Source organism: Lepidochelys olivacea, assembly GCF_965140295.1.
Source record: "Lepidochelys olivacea isolate rLepOli2 genome assembly, chromosome: 3".
In the NCBI taxonomy this organism is placed as follows: domain Eukaryota; kingdom Metazoa; phylum Chordata; order Testudines; family Cheloniidae; genus Lepidochelys; species Lepidochelys olivacea.
Genome location: NC_140413.1, coordinates 110,490,326 through 110,511,096, shown reverse-complemented (window position 1 = coordinate 110,511,096; position 20,771 = coordinate 110,490,326). Strand labels below are relative to the sequence as shown.

The window sequence follows — 20,771 nt, the reverse complement described above, 5'->3', positions numbered from 1 at the left end:
CAAATTAGATGTGTCACAATCTGAACCCCTTGTAAAGTGCTATTCAATCAGTGTATAGTTCTCCTAAAGCATCTCCCCTTAAAGCAAGGACAGTATGAGCACAGCACATGTTTTGTAACCAATTTGATTTAGGAAATACAATGCCTTGTACATTTAAACACATGAAATTGTGAGATAGACAGAGTTTCATGTTAATGTATATACCACAGCACCAGGGTTAAAAATAAAATATTTTGAATGTGAACAGATTGTGGGTCTGAGTCTGGAGTAATTTTATTTCTCTTTCCTGTAGGTATAACAAGAAAGACTAACTGTACAGTGCTGAAAGAAACATAAGATAAAAAACAAAATGTCTGAAAACACAAGAATACACTTGTGGTCTTGTAGTCTACAAGCCGTCAAGAACACTATCCCCGATAATGTCACGGCTAACCTGGTGGCTGAACTTTGTGACTTTGTCCTTACCCATAACTACTTCACATTTGGGGACAATGTATACCTTCAGATCAGCGGCACTGCTATGGGTACCCGCATGGCCCCACAGTATGCCAACATTTTTATGGCTGATTTAGAACAACGCTTCCTCAGCTCTCGTCCCCTAAAGCCCCTACTCTACTTGCGCTATATTGATGACATCTTCATCATCTGGACCCATGGAAAAGAAGCCCTTGAGGAATTCCACCATGATTTCAACAATTTCCATCCCACCACCAACCTCAGCCTGGTCCAGTCCACACAAGAGATCCACTTCCTGGACACTACAGTGCTAATAAACAATGGTCACATAAACACCACCCTATACCGGAAACCTACTGACCGCTATTCCTACCTGCATGCCTCCAGCTTTCACCCTGACCACACCACACGATCCATCGTCTACAGCCAAGCTCTGCGATACAACCGCATTTGCTCCAACCCCTCAGACAGAGACAAACACCTACAAGATCTCTGTCAAGCTTTCTTACAACTACAATACCCACCTGCAGAAGTAAAGAAACAGATTGATAGAGCCAGAAGAGTTCCCAGAAGTTACCTACTACAGGACAGGCCTAACAAAGAAAATAACAGAACGCCACTAGCCGTCACCTTCAGCCCCCAACTAAAACCCCTCCAACGCATTATTAAGGATCTACAACCTATCCTAAAGGATGACCCAACACTCTCACAAATCTTGGGAGACAGGCCAGTCCTTGCCTACAGACAGCCCCGCAACCTGAAGCAAATACTCACCAACAACCACATACCACACAACAGAACCACTAACCCAGGAACTTATCCTTGCAACAAAGCCCGTTGCCAACTGTGCCCACATATCTATTCAGGGGACACCATCACAGGGCCTAATAACATCAGCCACACTATCAGAGGCTCGTTCACCTGCACATCCACCAATGTGATATATGCCATCATGTGCCAGCAATGCCCCTCTGCCATGTACATTGGTCAAACTGGACAGTCTCTACGTAAAAGAATAAATGGACACAAATCAGATGTCAAGAATTGTAACATTCATAAACCAGTCGGAGAACACTTCAATCTCTCTGGTCACGCGATCACAGACATGAAGGTCGCTATCTTAAAACAAAAAAACTTCAAATCCAGACTCCAGCGAGAAACTGCTGAATTGGAATTCATTTGCAAATTGGATACTATTAATTTAGGCTTAAATAGAGACTTGGAGTGGCTAAGTCATTATGCAAGGTAGCCTGTTTCCTCTTGTTTTTTCCTACCCCCCCCCCCCCCCAGATGTTCTGGTTTAACTTGGATTTTAACTTGAAGAGTGGTCAGTTTGGATGAGCTATTACCAGCAGGAGAGTGAGTTTGTGTGTGTATGGGGGTGGGGGGGATGTGAGAACCTGGATTTATGCAGGAAATAGCCCAGCTTGATTGTCATGCACATTGTGTAAAGAGTTGTCACTTTGGATGGGCTATCACCAGCAGGAGAGTGAATTTGTGTGGGGGGGTGGAGGGTGAGAAAACCTGGATTTGTGCTGGAAATCACTTTAGATAAGCTATTACCAGCAGGACAGTGGGGTGGGAATAGGTATTGTTTCCTATTCTCTGTGTATATATAAAGCCTGCTGCAGTTTCCACGATATGCATCTGAGGAAGTGAGCTGTAGCTCACGAAAGCTTATGCTCTAATAAATTGGTTAGTCTCTAAGGTGCCACAAGTCCTCCTTTTCTTTTTGTATACGAAGTATTATTACAGTATTTCCCATCTGTGGTGGATTTACCTCCTGCTTTTGTGATTATTAACCATGGAAGGCTTTTTTTTCCTTTTTAAAGGAGAAAATGCTAATTCATGGAAGATAATTACAGACTACTATACCACCATGATACAATAGTTACATGAACATATCTAGAGAGAAATATTCTGATTGGCCACATTAAAGCATTGGCCATACTATGTCTGCTATACAATAAACTACTCTTTCCCTAAACTTTTGTTATCACAGATTTTAGATTAGTTAGTTTCATTTAAATTATATAGATATGCTTAGATCAATTGCACAACGGATTCTAACAAGCTCTTGCTCATTAAAAACTACTCGAGCACCATCAATTTAGACCATGAAAAGATATTACTCCAAACTTGGGGCTGGACTGTGTGGCTGACCTATCTATTGTGCTTTCTTTCCCCACAGAAAGAAAATACATTACATTAGATGATAAAGTAAACTAACTGAAGGAGAAACAACATATTAAAAAAATTAGGAAGAAAGGGGGATAGCTGTGAAGGAAATTCACAGGATGTCAACAGGGCAACCAAAGAATCCATATTATTTCAGAAATCATTTTAACCATTTATCTCCTAGCACAAATGCAAAACATGGAAAATTATTTTAATCTAGTAGAATCCAACCTTTTCAGCCTGAGGTCCAAACATAGCATTACAAAGAGGTCAAGTGTCTCCAATCAACCCTTTGGTACATATTCTCTGCCCTGCTCTCTTCCAGTTGTGCCCCTAAGGCAGAGCCTGTGTCGCCCTCCCCACATATTCCAGTAAAGAGGCATGTTGGGTATGGAGAAGGGAAGTAGCTGGAGTGTGCTGACCCTAGGGGGAGTCTCCTGTCTTCCCCTCCCCCCGCCATCCTCCTTTTGGCCTTTCCTGAATGGCTGTGTGAGGGAGGAGGAGCCATTCTTTGCTAGGTATTCCCCAGGCCCAGGGAGGAATACCTAGCTTTCCCAGTCTGGCAAGGAAGTAGGCAATGGATCAAGCAGAGCCACTTTCTCTTCTCACTCCCATGTAATGCAGCTGGTTACCAGCAGGGGAACTGCTGAGCAACAGTGAAGGGATAGCAACAACTCAAAGCACTCCCGGCTAACAACAGCTCTGCTGCTGGGGCTGCAAGGAAAGTGCCTAGGAGGAGGGGGGAGTGAGGGAGGCATCTGAGAAGACATACCTGTGCTGCCTAGTGGCAGGGCAGAGTCAAGCACTTAAGTTAAACAATTGGGTGTAGCTAAGGGGGCACATTTTCAATTCATAATATACATTTTCTTCTTAACACAGCTACCCACCAGGGTCACAATTTAGAACCTGAGGGATGCAGACTGCCCAAGACAAAGGCTGGACACCCTTGCTTTAATGCCTAGTAAGGATTCTTATATTTCATTAAATCAATAACTTCCTCCATACCCACTGCCATTTTGAAATACTGTTTTCATGAATAAGATGCAGGATTTCCAGTTTATTAGGTGCCTTTTCCCTGTCAGATTCACAATAATAAATGTGTAAATAGTAAATGTAAAAACACACACACAAACACACTCTCGTGCTCTTACCTGCATCTGTTTTTTCAGTTCCCCAATACAGGCACTGTCCTCCAGAGCAGTCTCCCGCTGGGATGCATCTGCAAGGACATTAACTGTAGTTTCTGCCTCTTGCATCCACTTGAGAAAGCCCTCTAGATCCTTGACTAAGGCTTGCACTATCTTCAGTTCAACCTCCAAGGCATTCTGCCTATCACCAGCTCTGAAAGCACAAATAAGACAGGCATCTCAATTTTTTTTCCATCAAGACATACCATATCATGTGAATCATAAATGCAGATACTATGAGATGATCTCAAGATTCATTAAGATAAAACACTAAGAAAACTGTGCAGACTGTTCCCACTTGTTTTCTTGTATGTTAGGTCATTGGTTCCTGGAATGTTGCATCTGTATCTATCATTCTGTACTGGATATATGTAGTACACCCCAAACCCCTGGATTTGTGTGAGGAAGATACAAATTATTCAATAAAACCTAACATTTCCATCTATGTGTTATCATAATGGCTGTGTGACACTGCAAGTGTGAGAAGCTGTTATTGCCACATTTTGAATGTTTTTCTCACTGCTGTTAGCAGTAGCCCGTTGCTGTGAATGGAAACCATTTCCCTAAAATTGAATATACTTTACACATTACAGCATTGTGGAATATTGAATAGGTGTACTTCATTTGCATTTGTTTAGGAGAGCCAAATGACTTCCATACCCTAAAAATACAGGGCTTCCACAAACATAAATGGTATTTGCCTTTATGTGACAGTGTGGACTTAACGCTAGCTGACAACAGCCCCCATTAGGGTGGAAACATCTAACTGTATTGACACCTCTTGCCTTTGATAATTTTCTTGGTGAAAATCATTGAAATGTTGCAAAACCAGTTACCTCGAATGACCTTAATTTCTCCAAATTGGTGGCCTTATGCCCAGCATGACCGCCTCACACTGGAAGCTAAAATCATGTTTGCAATTCTCTATACCGATAGCCTTTTGGTACCCTAGGAAAGAAGTGTCATATTTAACATCTGTGGGTTTTCTTTTCTCCCTGTGGTCAGGAGTACATACCTAAAGAATGTGCCATATTTCAAAACTATAAGCCCAAAAAGATACTGGTTACAACATCCCTCGGCCCACACCACTTCCCTCATTGGTCTGGAACAATGAACCGCGGCCAGTGGGAGCTGCAGTCGGCCGAACCTGCGGATGCTGCAGGTAAACAAACCAGCCCAGCCCATCAGCGGATTTCCCTGATGGGCCGCGTGCCAAAGATTGCCAATCCCTGTTCTAGCTCAAAAGGCCATGTGAACAGTAAATCAACTGATAACCTTTTGGTAATATTTGACAGAAAGGTCAATGGTCAAATCTGAGATTTTTCCATACATAGCAGCTCATAAGTAATAAGCCAAATTTAAATATTATGATTCAAAAAGACACTTAAATGACTGAAATTGCATTAAACAGACTTGAAGTATTGCTAACATTCAGTGGACAGATCAAAAAGTCAAATTTGGGGGAACCGGCTCAGGCCCATATCTAATAAAGAGCAAGATTTTGCCAGCCTCACTCATGCTGAATAGAAGCTTTGTACCAAAGAGTAAACTCAACTACTAGGATACCTGAATATCTGGCAGAATCTAGTCCAAGAGAGACATACAGAAAGGAGAATTCCAGTGTGTGGTTTCCAATTGTATAACCACACACACTTGTGAGCTTATAGTGATTTCATCATAATAAATCACAAGGGATAGTGTCAAAAGGCTGCAGAGCAAAGCCTCTCAAACTGTGGTCTGCGGAACACTGAGCTCCATTCAGGTGGTCCGCAGATACTTCCCTCTAAGGTGTGCACCTGGATGGCCAGACATGAGTGAATAAAGGGCCACCCACTTGCAGGCATGGCTCCAGTAATTAGGTGCCTAGACCCTGGAGCAGACACACATGTAAGGTGAGGTGGTGGCCTTGTGGGGGATAGGTGGGAGGTGGCAGGGGGCAGTGCGGTAAGAAGAGGGGGTGGGGGAAATTTGGGATGTGCAGGGCTGCGGAGGCCAGAGAAAGAAGAGACTTTCCCCAGCTCCAGGGCTGTGGCTACCAAGGAGAGACGGCCCTCCTTCCCAGCCTCAGCTCTGTGGCTGCCATGGTGGGGGAGACAGGGAGAGATCCCCATCCTTCCCAGCACCAACTTCGGGGCTGCTGTGGCAGGGGAGAGATAGAACAACTTTATTACAGAAATGTAACAATTCAAAATTGTTAGTTAACATTTTTTAAAAAAAGAAAAGGAGTACCTGTGGCACCTTAGAGACTAACCAATTTATTTGAGCATAAGCTTTCGTGAGCTACAGCTCACTTCATCGGATGCATTCAGTGGAAAATACAGTGAGGAGATTTATATATACACAGAACATGAAAAAATGGGTGTTTATCATGCACACTGTAAGGAGAGTGATCACTTAGGATGAGCTATTACCAGCAGGAGAGGGGGTGGAGGGAGGGGGAGAAACACTCACCAGCAACCACACATCACACAACAGAACCACTAACCCAGGAACCTATCGTTGTAACAAAGCCCGTTGCCAACTGTGTCCACATATCTATTCAGGGGACACCATCATAGGGCCTAATCACATCAGCCACACTATCAGAGGCTCGTTCACCTGCACATCTACCAATGTGATATATGCCATCACGTGCCAGCAATGCCCCTCTGCCATGTACATTGGTCAAACTGGACAGTCTCCACATAAAAGAATAAATGGACACAAATCAGATGTCAAGAATTATAACATTCATAAACCAGTCGGAGAACACTTCAATCTCTCTGGTCACTCGATTTCTGACCTAAAAGTGGCTGTTCCTCAACAAAAAGACTTCAGAAACAGACTCCAACGAGAGACTGCTGAATTGGAATTAATTTGCAAATTGGATACAATTAACTTAGGCTTGAATAGAGACTGGGAGTGGTTGAGTCGTTACACAAAGTAAAACTATCCCCCCCCCCCACCCGCCACCCCCAACTGTTCCTCAGATGTTCTTGTTAACTGCTGGAAATGGCCCACCTTGATTATCACTACAAAAGGCCTCCCCCGCACTCTCCTGCTGGTAACAGCTCATCTTAAGTGATCAGCCTCCTTACAGTGTGCATGATAAACACCCATTTTTTCCATGTTCTGTGTGTATATAAATCTCCTCACTGTATTTTCCACTGAATGCATCCGATGAAGTGAGCTGTAGCTCACGAAAGCTTATGCTCAAATAAATTGGTTAGTCTCTAAGGTGCCACAAGTCCTCCTTTTCTTTTTGCGAATACAGACTAACAACGGCTGCTACTCTGAAACTCAACATTTTTAAAAAATCTCATTTACCCATTACCAGTTATACATAGCACAGTATGAAACTGAATTTGATGATGTTTTTTCAAAATATGGACCAAATAAAAGTGAGTACTTTCAGTAGGACTCTCATTGTATAGGCACGTCTACCAGTAGCTGCTATCCGAAATGCTGCTACTAATTCAGTAAACTGTCTCTTCCCTCCAAATCAGAACTAAACTAACACTCTCATATGGTGTCAATGGCAAAGTGTTCATGAAGAGGCTGCTGTTTAGAGGAGACATAAAAGCAAAATCCTCACCACTTGTCATTTTTGTATGTGTACGAGTTTCCCTGTTATTTTGGCCAAAATTCTAACCTTGTACATTTACATTCAACCTCCTTACATTCTCCTTAAATTTTAAATGAAGGAATGAATTTTCTTCCCCTCCTTCCTGCTGTACTGTGCTGTGCAGTGTTTGCTCAATAGTATTAAGCAGTTGCTGTGTTTGAAGCTACAGGTGGCTGAATTTCAATAGTGGCTGAAATGATCCATAGATGCAAGACCTGATTTTAGAAACAAAAGAAGTTTCAGGTTACCAGTTCCCTTCAGGATCAAGCCCATGGTTTGTACATTAGTTTATTGGCACTCTGGAAAAGCATTGCATAAATGCAAAACAACTGTCATTTAAACGCAACAAGTCTAATGTTATATTTTTATAACTATTCTGTTCAAAGAAATATCACTTGAATAATCCCCATCTTTTAGAAACTAAGTGGTTCCTACACACTCCAAATTCCGGCTACTGCCAGATAAACTATTGACAGAGCAGTACCCTTTAATTTAGACCTGCCTCCATGGCTTGATGCTTCTGGCTCTAGATCTGGTGGGAATATGCCTGAACATTTATCTTCTTATTGAGGAAATAATAATGGAATGTTAATTCAAAGGATAGGGTGCTTAATAAATATGTTGTCTAATAATAACACAACACCCTCTAAAATTAAAGCAATGTAACTCAAAGAGAGTAAGAAATAAAGACGTCAAAGCAACTAGGAAGTCTTGACTTCAAAATCATTTCCCTCTGTAAGGATTTCCTTCACAAGCAAGGGAGTAAGTTTGAAAGTGAAATAGCGATGAAAACAGAACAGTCTGGAAATAAAGGTGGCTTTCAAAGAAACAGACAAGCTTCAAAGTATACCTTGACTTTAGCAAAGCTTTTGATAGTCTCCCACAGTATTCTTGCCAGCAAGTTAAAGTAGTATGGATTGGATGAATGGATTATAAAGTGGATAGAAAGCTGGCTAGATCGTCAGGCTCAACAGGTAATGATCAATGGCTCAATATCTAGCTGGTAGCCAGTATCAAGCAGAGTACCCCAGGGGTTGGTCCTGGGGCCACTTTTGTTCAACATCTTCATTAATGATCTGGATGATGAGATGGATTGCACCCTCAGCAAGTTCACGGATGACACTAAGCTGGGGGAAGAGGCAGATACTCTGGACCCTATCCCTACACCTCCAGCATGACCTATACAAATTGGAGGATTGGGCCAAAAGAAATCTGATGAAGTTCAACAAGGACAAATGCAGAGTCCTGCACTCAGGATGGAAGAATCCCATGCACTGCTATAGGCTGGGGACCGACTGGCTAAGTGGCAGTTCTGCAGAAAAGGACCTGGAGATTACAGTGGATGAGAAGCTGGAGATGAATCAACAGTGTGCCCTTGTTGCCAAGAAGGCAAACGGCATATTGGGCTTCATTAGTAGGAGCATTGCCAGCAGATCGAAGGAATGATTATTCCCCTTTATTCAGCACTGGTGAGGCCACACCTGGAGTATTGCATCCAGTTTTGGGCCCCCCAATACAGAAAGGAGGTGGAAAAATTGGAGAGAGTCCAACAGAGGGCAACAAAAATGATTAGGGGGCTGGGGCACGGCTTATGAGGAGAGGCTGAGGGAACTGGGCTTATTTAGTCTGCTGAAAAGGAAAGAGTGAGCAGGGATTTGATAGCAGCCTTCAACTACCTGAAGAGGGGTTCCAAAGAGGATGGAGCTCAGCTGTTCTCAGTGGTGGCAGATGACAGAGTAAGGAGCAATGGTCTCAAGTTGCTGTGTGGGAGGTCTAGGTTGGATAGTAGGAAAAACCATTTCACTAGGAGGGTGATGAAGTACTGGAATGGGTTACCTAGGGAGGTGGTGGAATCTCCATTCTTTGACGTTCTTAAGGCCCGGCTTGACAAAGCCCTGGCTGGAATGATTTAGTTGGGGTTGGTCCTGCTTTGAGCAGGGGGTTGGACTAGATGACCTTCTGAGGTCTCTTTCAACCCTAATCTTCTATGATTCTATGAATCAAGACAATTGACCCAGATTTGTAAGCCTAAGAACTGGTGCACTGGACAGGAGGATGAGCTGAACTTTACACCTAATTTCATCACTTCAGGAATGATGGCCACTGCACTAAATTTTAATATCTCAAAACTTTCTGCTTGATTGAAATTGAGAGAAAGGACTATAACAGGCTTACATTCTATCACTTTCATGCTATTTGAACTAAAGCTGAAAACATGTTATTAAGTATGCTCTTCATATTCCAGCAGCATGATTAATATATCAAATGGTTTGAGAGTGATGATGTGGATAACCTAGGAATTTTCCGTTTTTCAGTTAGAAGAAAAACTAGGGCTTATGTGATGGCCTAGTGGTGATCCACACTGTTATAAAAAAGACTTAGATACTTTTCATTTCATTCTCAGAAACTGCAAATCCAAAACTAAAAGAAAAGAGAGAACTCTACCCTACACCGTAACCACCTTTTATGACAATACAGCAAGTGCAGTCAGACTCCAAGAGGAGTCCAAATCCAGTCATGAAAGGACAGAGTCTCTGACAAGGGTCTTCCAAGGTTGTGGAATCCATACTGGATGAAATTCAGACTTCCATAAAACTGCAGAAGTGACACTGGACTAAGGAGTCCATAGGGAAAAAAATATGTGAATTCTGTTAGTAAAGCCATGATCAAGAACAAGAAAATCATTCCCCTTTTAATTTTAGGCTCTTCCCAGCCCGGCCCGAACACTAAATTCCATCAACTTGTTTTTCAGATTCATGCTAAAAATCAATACTCTGCGCAGGGGGGGGAGAATGTGTCAGGAAGAAACAACTGGGATGCTGAAGACATGGAATGTAATCCATTATTGAAGCTGTGAAGATACTGATGAATTACCATAGTTTTAGCCCTTGAGTATAAAAATGTTATTAGCCACTGTACAGCATATCCAATTTACACCACATCAAACTGGAGGGCTCAATCTCTTTAATGTCAATAGCTTTAAAATTAGCTGTTGAAAATTTAAAGTTCTGCTGGAATTATGTTTTATAGCTGTATTGTAATGCTATGCAGAACAGTGAGTCTTCCAGCTCAAGTAACTAAGGAGAGTCTTCCTGGTTTCTCCATGCATGAATACTGCCAGAACAGACCATGTAGCACTTCTAAAATGATATTGTAAGCATAAATCTTTATTTAACGCATAAGCCATAGAACTGAACTTTGTGCATAAAACAATCTCTTCCCCACCAATGCCCCATGTGAAGTAAGCCTCAGATTGTATGGTATATATGGCCTAGGTTGCCAATCACATATACAAACTGAGATTTTTACTTCCATTCTTTTTTCATTTGGGCAATTACAGTAACAGCCATAGGGATGACCCAAAATCCCAAATCTGAATGTGAATGGGTGATCAAAAAAGGACCTGATCCATGAGATCCTCAACACTATGAAGTGGCCCACACTATGGAAAAAAACTGGGCATCTCTGCCATAAACCAATGCCTTTTCCCACAGTGTGCCTGGAGCCATAGGAAGTTAGGTGCCCAAATCCCAGTGAACTTCAATGGGTTTTCAAACTCCTTTGAAAATTCCAGCATCTCTCTCCAGACACATCTAAAGAGGGATATATTTTTGTTCTCTCTCTCTCTCTCAAATCATCATGTAAGATGAGCTACAAAGTTTTATGCCATTTCAGTTGTCATCTCTGGAAATAACCAGGAAAGCATTTGTATATATTCCATGCCACATCAAAAGTGCAAACTACTAAGGTAGAGTTTTCCCTCCCAGGAAGAGTAACAAGATTCTATACACTGCTTCCTTCATTGCCTCTGATACTTACTGCATGCCACTGCAGTCACCTCCTCCTCTCCCATTAGGTCATAATGCCACTTATACAAAACTTTCATTATCCATCTCTCTCTTCTCATTCACTTTCAGCTACAAAAGCAGTTTCGTTGGTTGTCGTTATTTAAAAAGACTTTTTAAACACACTGAATTTTTCCCCTAATAATAATGATTCTCCCTACTGAATCATCATTAAATGATTGGGCCAGACAACTATCGTGTTTTAAAGCTTTTGATATTCAAAAAATATCAGTCATATACTATTCTTGTATCATTTGTCTGTCAGCTACTAAAAAATATAAAACAGGAGTTGAATGGAGATTTGATTACCTTTCAGCCAATATACACACATATATATGCACATATACACGAGTGGGACCATATTTTTACTGAAAGGAAGACTTTCAGCACCCAAGTAACTACATCTTTATCAGTGAGTGTAAATAAGTAAATTTCAAGCGGAGAATAATTTACTCTTCTTACAGCTCCTCAAGTTAGATACTCAGGTTGAAAAATAAAAGGTATCACATACGAGACCCACAAGAAATAACAAACTGGAGGCACTTCAGGAAAAGGATCACCAAGATCTGAACAGGCTCATAGGAATTAACGTATGTCAGAAGACTGAACTGAATACATATAGACTCACAAAAAGGAAACTCGGAAACCATCTATAACTATCCAAAGGTGCTGATTTCAAAGAAGGGAAAGAATTGTTCCAAATGTTGCAGACACAAATGGCTAGGGGCAAAGAAATAAGACTGAACGAAGGAAAAATTGTGACTCTACATCAGAATTTATTTATTTATTTAACAAGAAGATCAATACGTGTATGGAAAAGTCTTCCAGGGTCAGTTATGGGAGTTCCCATAATGAGAAATACTCAAAAATAGACTCCCTCTGATATATGTGACTGTTGAACAGGGATAACCCTACATGCTACAGAAAATGAATGGGATTACATGACCTATGAGGGCCTCTCATATCCATGAGTTTATGTCCAATATTTTGACTATTTAAAACTGCAAGATCTAGATTTACCATGTACAATATTTACATTCAACAGAGCCTTGAAAAAGTTACCTTTGATTCAGGTTTATCCAAGATGTGTTTAAGTGATCAGTGATTTCTTTCACCTTCCTTGTGTCATCATCACTGTAGTCCAGAAGAAGTTTATTAGAGAGGTCATTGAATGCAGCCACAGTTATGTCCCCTTTACGCAGCTCTTGTATTAGCAGCTAAGGAGAAATTTCAGAATAAGTCAATAAAAATAAACAAGGCATCAGAGCAACCTTAAAATCAAAGTCTGATTTCTTATATTTTGAATTTTGTTAAATTATTGCACACATAGACTATAAAACGTTTATGTGTATATTTTCTTGTCTGACGTAAATCCCCTAATATTAAGGCACTACAAATTTCAGTTGATGCTAATGAACTATTCAAATAGAAATATGAGAGAAAAAACTTGCCAAAGAGAACAAGGGACTACACAAATTCTTTTCTGCATTTCATTGCCCATCTTTGCCAGCTGTTAAGCAAATACAGAGTAAAAATAAAGATGAACTTCAAAATCAAAATATTTTTCAAAAAGTCTGTTTTGTATAATTTTTCTCGCACTGTGTTCCACGTAAAACCTCTAAAATATTATGAGACATGCACCTCCTGCCATTAAAAATGGGAGGAGCTGGAATTTTTCTTCAGGAGCTGTAGGCCTGTTCTCTTTATAGGGAATGATATGCCATACTTGGTAACCAAAGATCAGAAGAGCATAATGCACGCCTGCTTACAAACAAACCAATAATATGCTGCTGTACATTACATATTAACAACAGAGAACATAAGAGGAAAATTAAATTTAAAAAAGGTTTAACGTTAAGAGGACAAAGCTCAAACTGCAGAGTATATGAGAGAAGTGCATTATGAATGGTTATTCATAATGTGTGAATACATTAAATATATTTTTCCATAATCTAAACATATTTAGTCTAAACTCTTCATTTTGCATGCTTCACTCATGCTACATTATCCATCATGGTATATTTATTAACAAACATTTAAATTATGTTCTTTAACAAACAGTGAACCATTTTACTCCCACTGCAGATGGGTTTAACTCTAGTCCACTGCTCTAGCGTATCTGGTGGGCACTAACTCTAATATCCAGAAAGGGGGTTTAGGTGGCAGTACAAAAGTGAAAGGGGAATACTGACGGGGCTCTCATGCCTCCCTAGTTCTGGGTGCAAAGGATTGGAAATATATGTGCTTCACACAGTACAGGCACTGTTGATGCTTTTCACTGACAGAGAAGGAGCAAGGGCAGGAGATGCAGTTCTTGAATCCTGGAACTCTGGGCATAGTCCCAGGACTGCGGGATTGTCCCCAAAAGGGGCAAGGGAGTGAACTTATCCTATCCCAATTATAAGCTTACTAACTATAGACTTATTCTAATTAAAACTAGATATATACAAACTATTTATGAGTTTACTTTACAGATTATGCACTGAAGGAGGACACGATCCCAACTCAGGCCATGCAGCAGTAAGAAGGAACTGGAGAGGCGTCAACCCACACCACCCTTTATGCCCTCGACCAGGAGCGCAAGGGAAGCTATTGCACATGTGTAGGTCAACTGACACTGCTCTGAAGTATTTCTGGACTCCAGCACATGGCATGCATGAGTACCCACATGTGGAATATACCCTCAAGGAGGACCAGCACTCAAGGAAGAATATTTGAATGCTTTTTGGAACATTTGATGAATTCTCACCACATTTTCTCCCGCCTCCAACCCAACTTTTATCTTAATCTCCTCCCCTTAGACTATTTTTTCTAAAATTACATACTGTCTCTATCCCTTCACTCCTCCACCCAGCCCAAGAACAACCCACTTGATTGAGTTTCCTCCTCACTTTTGATTGTGAACCTTTAGTTCATCTTGTCCTACTCCTCCCCTAGCCCTCTCTATCCTTCCTTGTATCAGAGAGGCATGGCCAATCTCTGAGACACTCTCATGTCCTATGAAGGTAGCAACCAGCCCTGAGGCAGTTGGATTTGCTAATGTACTACAATGGATTTACTGGAATATCAAAAACAGGGTACCTGATGAGGGATAGAGAACACATTTATTCAAAGAGATTCATAATAAGAGGTCCTTAAAGGACCTTGCACTCTGCATTTGGGGGTGACAATTCAGGTCAATTTTGGAATCAGTTGGCCCATCTCTAATAATTACTTCCACCGTCTCCAGTATGACTAATAAGTTGCTGTGAAGTAACATGCACTATGTTCAGTGATTGTATGATAAGCTTGAGTCAGCACATTGCATTAATCCTGTGCTTAAGTAAGGGAATTTATTAGATGGAGATATTAAGTGAATGTGATACAAATATATCGGTTATATAAACATATACAGACACACTCGCACACGCACCATAAACTCACTACTTTTCACCAAACACGACTCTCGGGAATTCTGAACAAAAATAAACGTGGCTATTTAGAATATATAATTATATACAAACAGAGGTATATACTCAAACAAGCACAGAGAACCTGTCAAAGGATGTTATCAATATTGAATCATATACTTCTAAGTCAGAGAAGACCTTAGGCTGACCCAATAACTTCATACAGTCTGAGGAAGGAATTAGGAAGCATGAACAAATCTTACTTTGTTTTCAGAAATCTGTTTGATAAGTGTCTCTTTAGGAGCCTGCAGAAGCACATGCAGACGGATATCATACTGTCTTACGATTTGTTCCATTTCTTGCCTCTGCTCATCCCACTGCATGCTGTCAGAAAGCATGTATTTTAGCTGCTGCTGCCGTACCTCCACACCATGCTGAGTATTGTCCCACTGGTTCTTGACCTTCTCTACTGCAGAGGAGAATGCAGAAAGTTATAACCTGAAGTTCACATCCACTAGCCAGGACTTCCTTATCTATTGTTTCCTGTGACCACCTGAAATGGAGCAAACCACCTGTATACAGAGCTGCTGCAAGACCCATAAAAATACTTCTGCCGCACATCAGGAGTATTCATACTCGCAGAGGCAAGAGAAAAGGGCAAGTGGTTATATAGATTAGCCAATGGGTAAACAGTAGTGAACAGGGTTAGGAAGACTGTTTTTATTAATGCATATATAGTCTGTCCAGTACAGTGATACACAAAATAATGAAGTGTGAGTATAAGGCCACATCTACACTAGAAAAGGTTTGTCAGGATAACCATTGATAGCTGGCTAACCTTCCGAGCAAAGAGACAGCTTACAACTGCAAAAAAGCACTTGTGCCAATATAGCTTATACTGGCCTCTTGACTGCACTAAGCTATACCGGTCAATACGTTTTTATGCTGGTATAACTGCCTCCACACTAGAGTTTTTGCCAATATAGAAATATCACCCAAAAGAAAAAATAATCACATCCCTAATCTACATTACTATACCAAAAAAAGTTTCTAGTGTAGACTTGGCCTAAGTGGCTTTTACAATAATATACAATAATCATTCATTACAATGTATTTCCTTCAAATATTACCAGTCCAAGAGCTGTCAAGGAGATTTAGCTATGTTGAAAGTTAAAAGGGGGAGTAGCAAACCATTCTGTTACTAGAACTAGAGGTAAACAAAGAAAGAAAGGTCAGATTTTTCAACTGTGAAATTATAAAATGTCCTATTACTCTAGAATTTTGACCAGTTTTCATCATACTTTGAAGAAATATTTTCCTTTGCATTTAGAGTAAAGCTAGGCAATGTTCAGCACTAACTAACTATACCAGCCTAAGTTACAGGAGTGGCTCATAATAAGGTTCATACAGAACTCAGTTTCAGCCTTAACAAGGAGGAGACTCATCTCTCCTGAACACATTTAAATCCTGCCCATCTTGCTCACACAAATAACTCTCTTAAAATCAATTTAAGTAATAATTACCAACGAGTTATGTAAATAAAGCCTATAGTCGGGAGCATATTGTTCCACTGATTTTTAAGAAATCTATATAGAGTTTTACTTATATATTAATGGTAAGATATGGGTCTTTGTTATTTATCTACATGAGGCATATTTATTATTATTTTAAAAATAAAAATTCTTTCAAATCAATTAGGGTTTCTATGGACAGATTTAGAAACTTTCTGTGCATAGATAGGAAAACCACTGTCACAGCCAACCGAACAGATAACTTAAAGTTTGACAGTATCTGCACCAATTCTAAATGACATGGTAATTCTATTACAGTCCTTGCCATTTTCCTTCAGTACTGCTACTTCCATCACCTATGGATAGTATTGATTACATTGTTCTGTTGTATATCACACTTCTGAGCACATCCTGAGCACGGCTTTTATAGAAAAGATTCGCACTTATAATAATAGTGCCTCATGTACATAGGACAGATTTTTTTTCTAAAGAAAAATCTTGTGTACTTATTTCCTTTCTATTTCTAATGCTGTCTATTTTAGGTACTTACATGACCCCAGCTACCATAATATCTGAGCAACTCACAATCTTTACTGTATTTAACTTATAATACCTCGATCACCTTTGTTCTGATCTGTGGAAAATCAAATGGCCTGTGTTCAACACAGATAATAAATAATACTAAGTATGCTTGATTCCAATTTATATTTGTTTATCAGCTCCAGGGGTATTTATTTTGCTGTTAAACAGATATAAGTGGGTATCAAATACACTTGGGTACTCAAGTCATTTTATTTTCCACATCTGAACAAAGGCAAAGAAAAGGGCCATATTTAATTTAATGGCACTTGCATGAATTCTAATCCCATATAAACGATTTCAAAGTATTCTAAACCATCAGAGTTCTCTTATCTGCATGAGGGCCTCTTTACTCATCCTTCACCAGTAAGAAATGGTACACTCAGCTTCACAACTCTCTCCCTGAAGAATGTTGACAATAACTTGTACCAGAAAAGCTATTGTATTGGTACATAAAATGTACTAGAGTCACCAACTGCAACCTGAGAGCAGCTTCAGGATGATTTCAGAATGATTTCAGTAGTGCTAAATTAGAGCTATGAAGAAAGAGCTCCAGCACCCCTAACAGAAAATAGAAAAATGTTACTATATTGGATAAATGTTAGGTTCAAAAGCAAACAGCAGTTGCTGATAAAAAAAAATCAGTGATTTCATTAAAACAGCAGAAGCAAAAACAACAGAAGTGAATATGGTGTAATATTCTGCACTGGCTAATGTACTGAAGAGGAGAATCTCCAGAGCATTCAGGTCTCCTCTGCAAACCTAGCTGAAAAAAAACTCCTGAGACAACTATCAACATTGGCTGTCCATTTAAACCAGGACCCAGATTTTTAAAAATATTTGGGCATTGTGGCGCTTATCGTTGCAATGCTTAACTTACTTAGACAACTAAATCTCATTTTCAAAAAGGACTGCCAATAGGATTTAGGTTACTAAGCATCTAACTCCCTTTTGAAAATGAAATTTAGTCTTTTAAGTCAGTTAAGCGTTGAAACATTGAGTGCAGCAATGCCTAAGTAGCTTTAAAAATCTAAGCCCAACTCACTGGCTCTGAAGTTTTTATGGCACATTATTACAGACAAGAAATATCCTTTCCATATTACAGATCAAGACATTTCCCCCCATTATATGCTCAATTTGACCCTCCACTCTTTATCTCTATTAAAGATTCTTTCCACTTTCAAACACACAACTCAATTATCTTGGCTTTTTCTTTTTTTCCTCCGATTCCCCAAACCCAACAAACAGGGACAAACACTATCAGAGTCTTTATTGCCCTCAGTTACAAAGTGTTGAGAACACAGCAGTTCATAATGAAATAAACAATACATTAATTCCTTTATACCACTGAATATGATGGAGAATAAGCAGGAAGAATTTTGCAAGCCGTTCTCAAGCCTTTCATGAGCTACTCTGTACTGAGCTATCCAAGATATCTCCCCTCCTCCCCCCATACTTAAGAAATGGACAGTAAAGAAGCAGGAACATTTTAATTAGTGATTAGTGATAAGTGTTTTTAAATAACACTGGGAAACTGAAAGTCACTTGACTGTTTTGACTGCTAAGTCCTACATGCGTACAAGCTAGTCTGCTATAATTAGGGAAAATGTTCATACTTTATTAAGAAAGAAAATAAAAGTTTATTTTAGTACAATGAAAAACTGATTATGCTTGCAAAAAAATATATATATATATACATATATGAGAGAGAACTTACATTTTTCTGTGATCACTGTCCTAACATCTGAACTGGAAGTTTTATTTTTCAAATTTTGAGCCAAAGTAAAAACAGAATCCAACTGAGGATGGCGCTGTTCTAAATCCTCCTTTGTTATCTGTAAGAATCAATATTAGATTTTTTTAATTACAAAATGCAAATTTTAACATTATAAAAACATTTTCTGGACTACATGCAGTTATGAACTTAAGACAGATTGTGCTTCTAGACAGCTGTTCCCATCTATATTTTACAAGTATAACTTACTTTCAGTGTCACGGTATCATAAAGCTACTTTATTTTGATTGGCTATTATTGAAGATTCTGAAGTGCAGATTAATCTATATGAGCTACACATTAATTGGAAGTGAAACATAATATTTTCGGCTACCTCTTTTTTCTCTTTTGTAAATTAGTTTCTCACTATAAAACCTAACAAAGCTATTACTAAAGAGTAATCATTATTAAAGGGGAAAAAGAAAATCAGCCTGTTTGAGGTAATCAAAAATGTCTTGTATCCAAAAATGAGAGTATAACATGATTTTTGCAAAGTGCTGCCTAATTACTATACCAAGATGTAATGAATGCTATGAAGTTAAAAGAAAATCTTAACTTCTCTAAAGCTACTATACACTGAATTCTTCTTCGAAAAATTCTGACATTAGAAGTCACAATACAATGAGTTGCTCAGGGTTTGCCTAGTTTTTGGTCATGTTTTAACTCATATTGATTAATGTACAATTAACATAAGTAAAATGATCACAAATGCTAATGTAGACACTCACAGATATCTATGCCCAGTCCTGCCTCAGCCCCAGGTGGACTATCATCAGGAACAAACATTTGTGAGTGTCTAACATTAGCATTTACAATCGTTTTTCTAATTTAAAATTAAATGGAAATAAATTAACTTGCATTATAATACAATCTAAAATACCCTTATATTGCACAGATAACAGCATAGCTTTTTAAACTGACCAAAAGCTGATGTACTTTCAACAAAAGGCATATACCAGCAAAAGATTTTGGTAATGCCCCTACATATATTCACTCTACATACAGCACTTTTTCACAAAATCAGAAGGTCTAGGCATAAAAACAGTATGGCCCTGGAGATGTAGGACATCAAGGGCTTAACAGGGGAAAGAAGAAAAACAATTTTAGAACTACAGTATATATAACAAATTTTTATTTCTCAAACAGTCATTTTCAAATAATTTTCACTAGCTGCAGTAAAGTACAATGATTTTCTCTTTGTTTCTTCCCTCACAGAATATATGGAAATTAAAAAAAAAAAAAACCCACTAAAGTTGTGTATTATCAAGATTACTAGTTTCTCCAGTGACACGTACTTTCATTCGTGCAATTGTACGATTGATCTCTTCTGCATTTCCCACAGTGACTATGTTCGACTTGAGCATCTGGTCAATCAACACCAGCCAATCAGCCAGTTCAGTTGTAGTTTTATCCAGATCAGCAGGTGCAGAAAGTTCCAAAGCCTGCTGAGTCTGTACAGGAGCTTCAAAGGGAGAGGATAGTAGCACCACGTTTTGGACAGCAGGATAAGCTGAAACAATAAATATAGTCAGCATTTTAAAAAATATTCTTTCCTTAATATTTAAAAAAATCAAGTCCAAAGTGACACTGGTAAGAACTACAAAAACCATGGCATTTTCTGCAAGATCTACAAATTCATGCCAATGTGTACAGAGAAAGAATAGCAACAATGACATCTGAAGCACCTTGACAACAGCACACACAAAAAAATCCTTCAGAGAACACAAAATACGTCACTTAATTTTACGCCAATAAAGAGTGACCCAATGATTCACATTAATTAGAAAACAACAACGGTTTCCAAAGAAGGAAATGTTGCAAAAATCAAACCTGAATCACGATTACTTGAGATACAATAACTTGCCGAACTAAAAATATCAGGGCCAAAGAAGAATGCATATGCCCTGGACATGTAGATCTTGTTTCCAGTTGGGTAGGAAAGGGAACTACTGACCCACTCTCTGAAAGAGAAAAGTTACTTACCTTATAGTAACTGGCAGTTCTTCAAGATGTATAGGCCCTATCTCTATTTCACTGTAAGTAGGCATGCACTCCATGTACCTGGAGCTGAGAACGTTGAAAGCAGTGGCCATTGGTCCACACATACACCCTGACTCAAGCAGACCAACCGCCTCAAGTTCCTTCTCCACCATGAATCAGAGATGATCTGCGGCAGAGGGGAAGGAGGGTGGGTAGTGGAATAGATATATGGACCACACATCTTGAAGAACCTCCAGTTACTATAAGG

The 20,771-nt window shown here is 39.5% G+C and overlaps 1 protein-coding gene across 2 annotated transcripts in view; it reads right to left on the bottom strand.

Moving 5' to 3' along the window:
- The window catches only part of UTRN (utrophin), a 583,727-nt gene that overhangs the window by 305,331 nt on the left and 257,625 nt on the right, over nucleotides 1-20,771 (bottom strand). For both annotated transcript variants that reach the window (XM_084623224.1, XM_084623225.1), the window contains exons 49-53: nucleotides 19,819-20,033; nucleotides 18,467-18,584; nucleotides 14,923-15,128; nucleotides 12,333-12,487; nucleotides 3,786-3,975 (exon numbers count right to left, since the gene is read on the bottom strand). In XM_084623224.1, coding sequence (XP_084479350.1) covers nucleotides 3,786-3,975; nucleotides 12,333-12,487; nucleotides 14,923-15,128; nucleotides 18,467-18,584; nucleotides 19,819-20,033 — 884 coding nt within the window. The remainder of the gene's footprint in view (nucleotides 1-3,785; nucleotides 3,976-12,332; nucleotides 12,488-14,922; nucleotides 15,129-18,466; nucleotides 18,585-19,818; nucleotides 20,034-20,771) is intronic.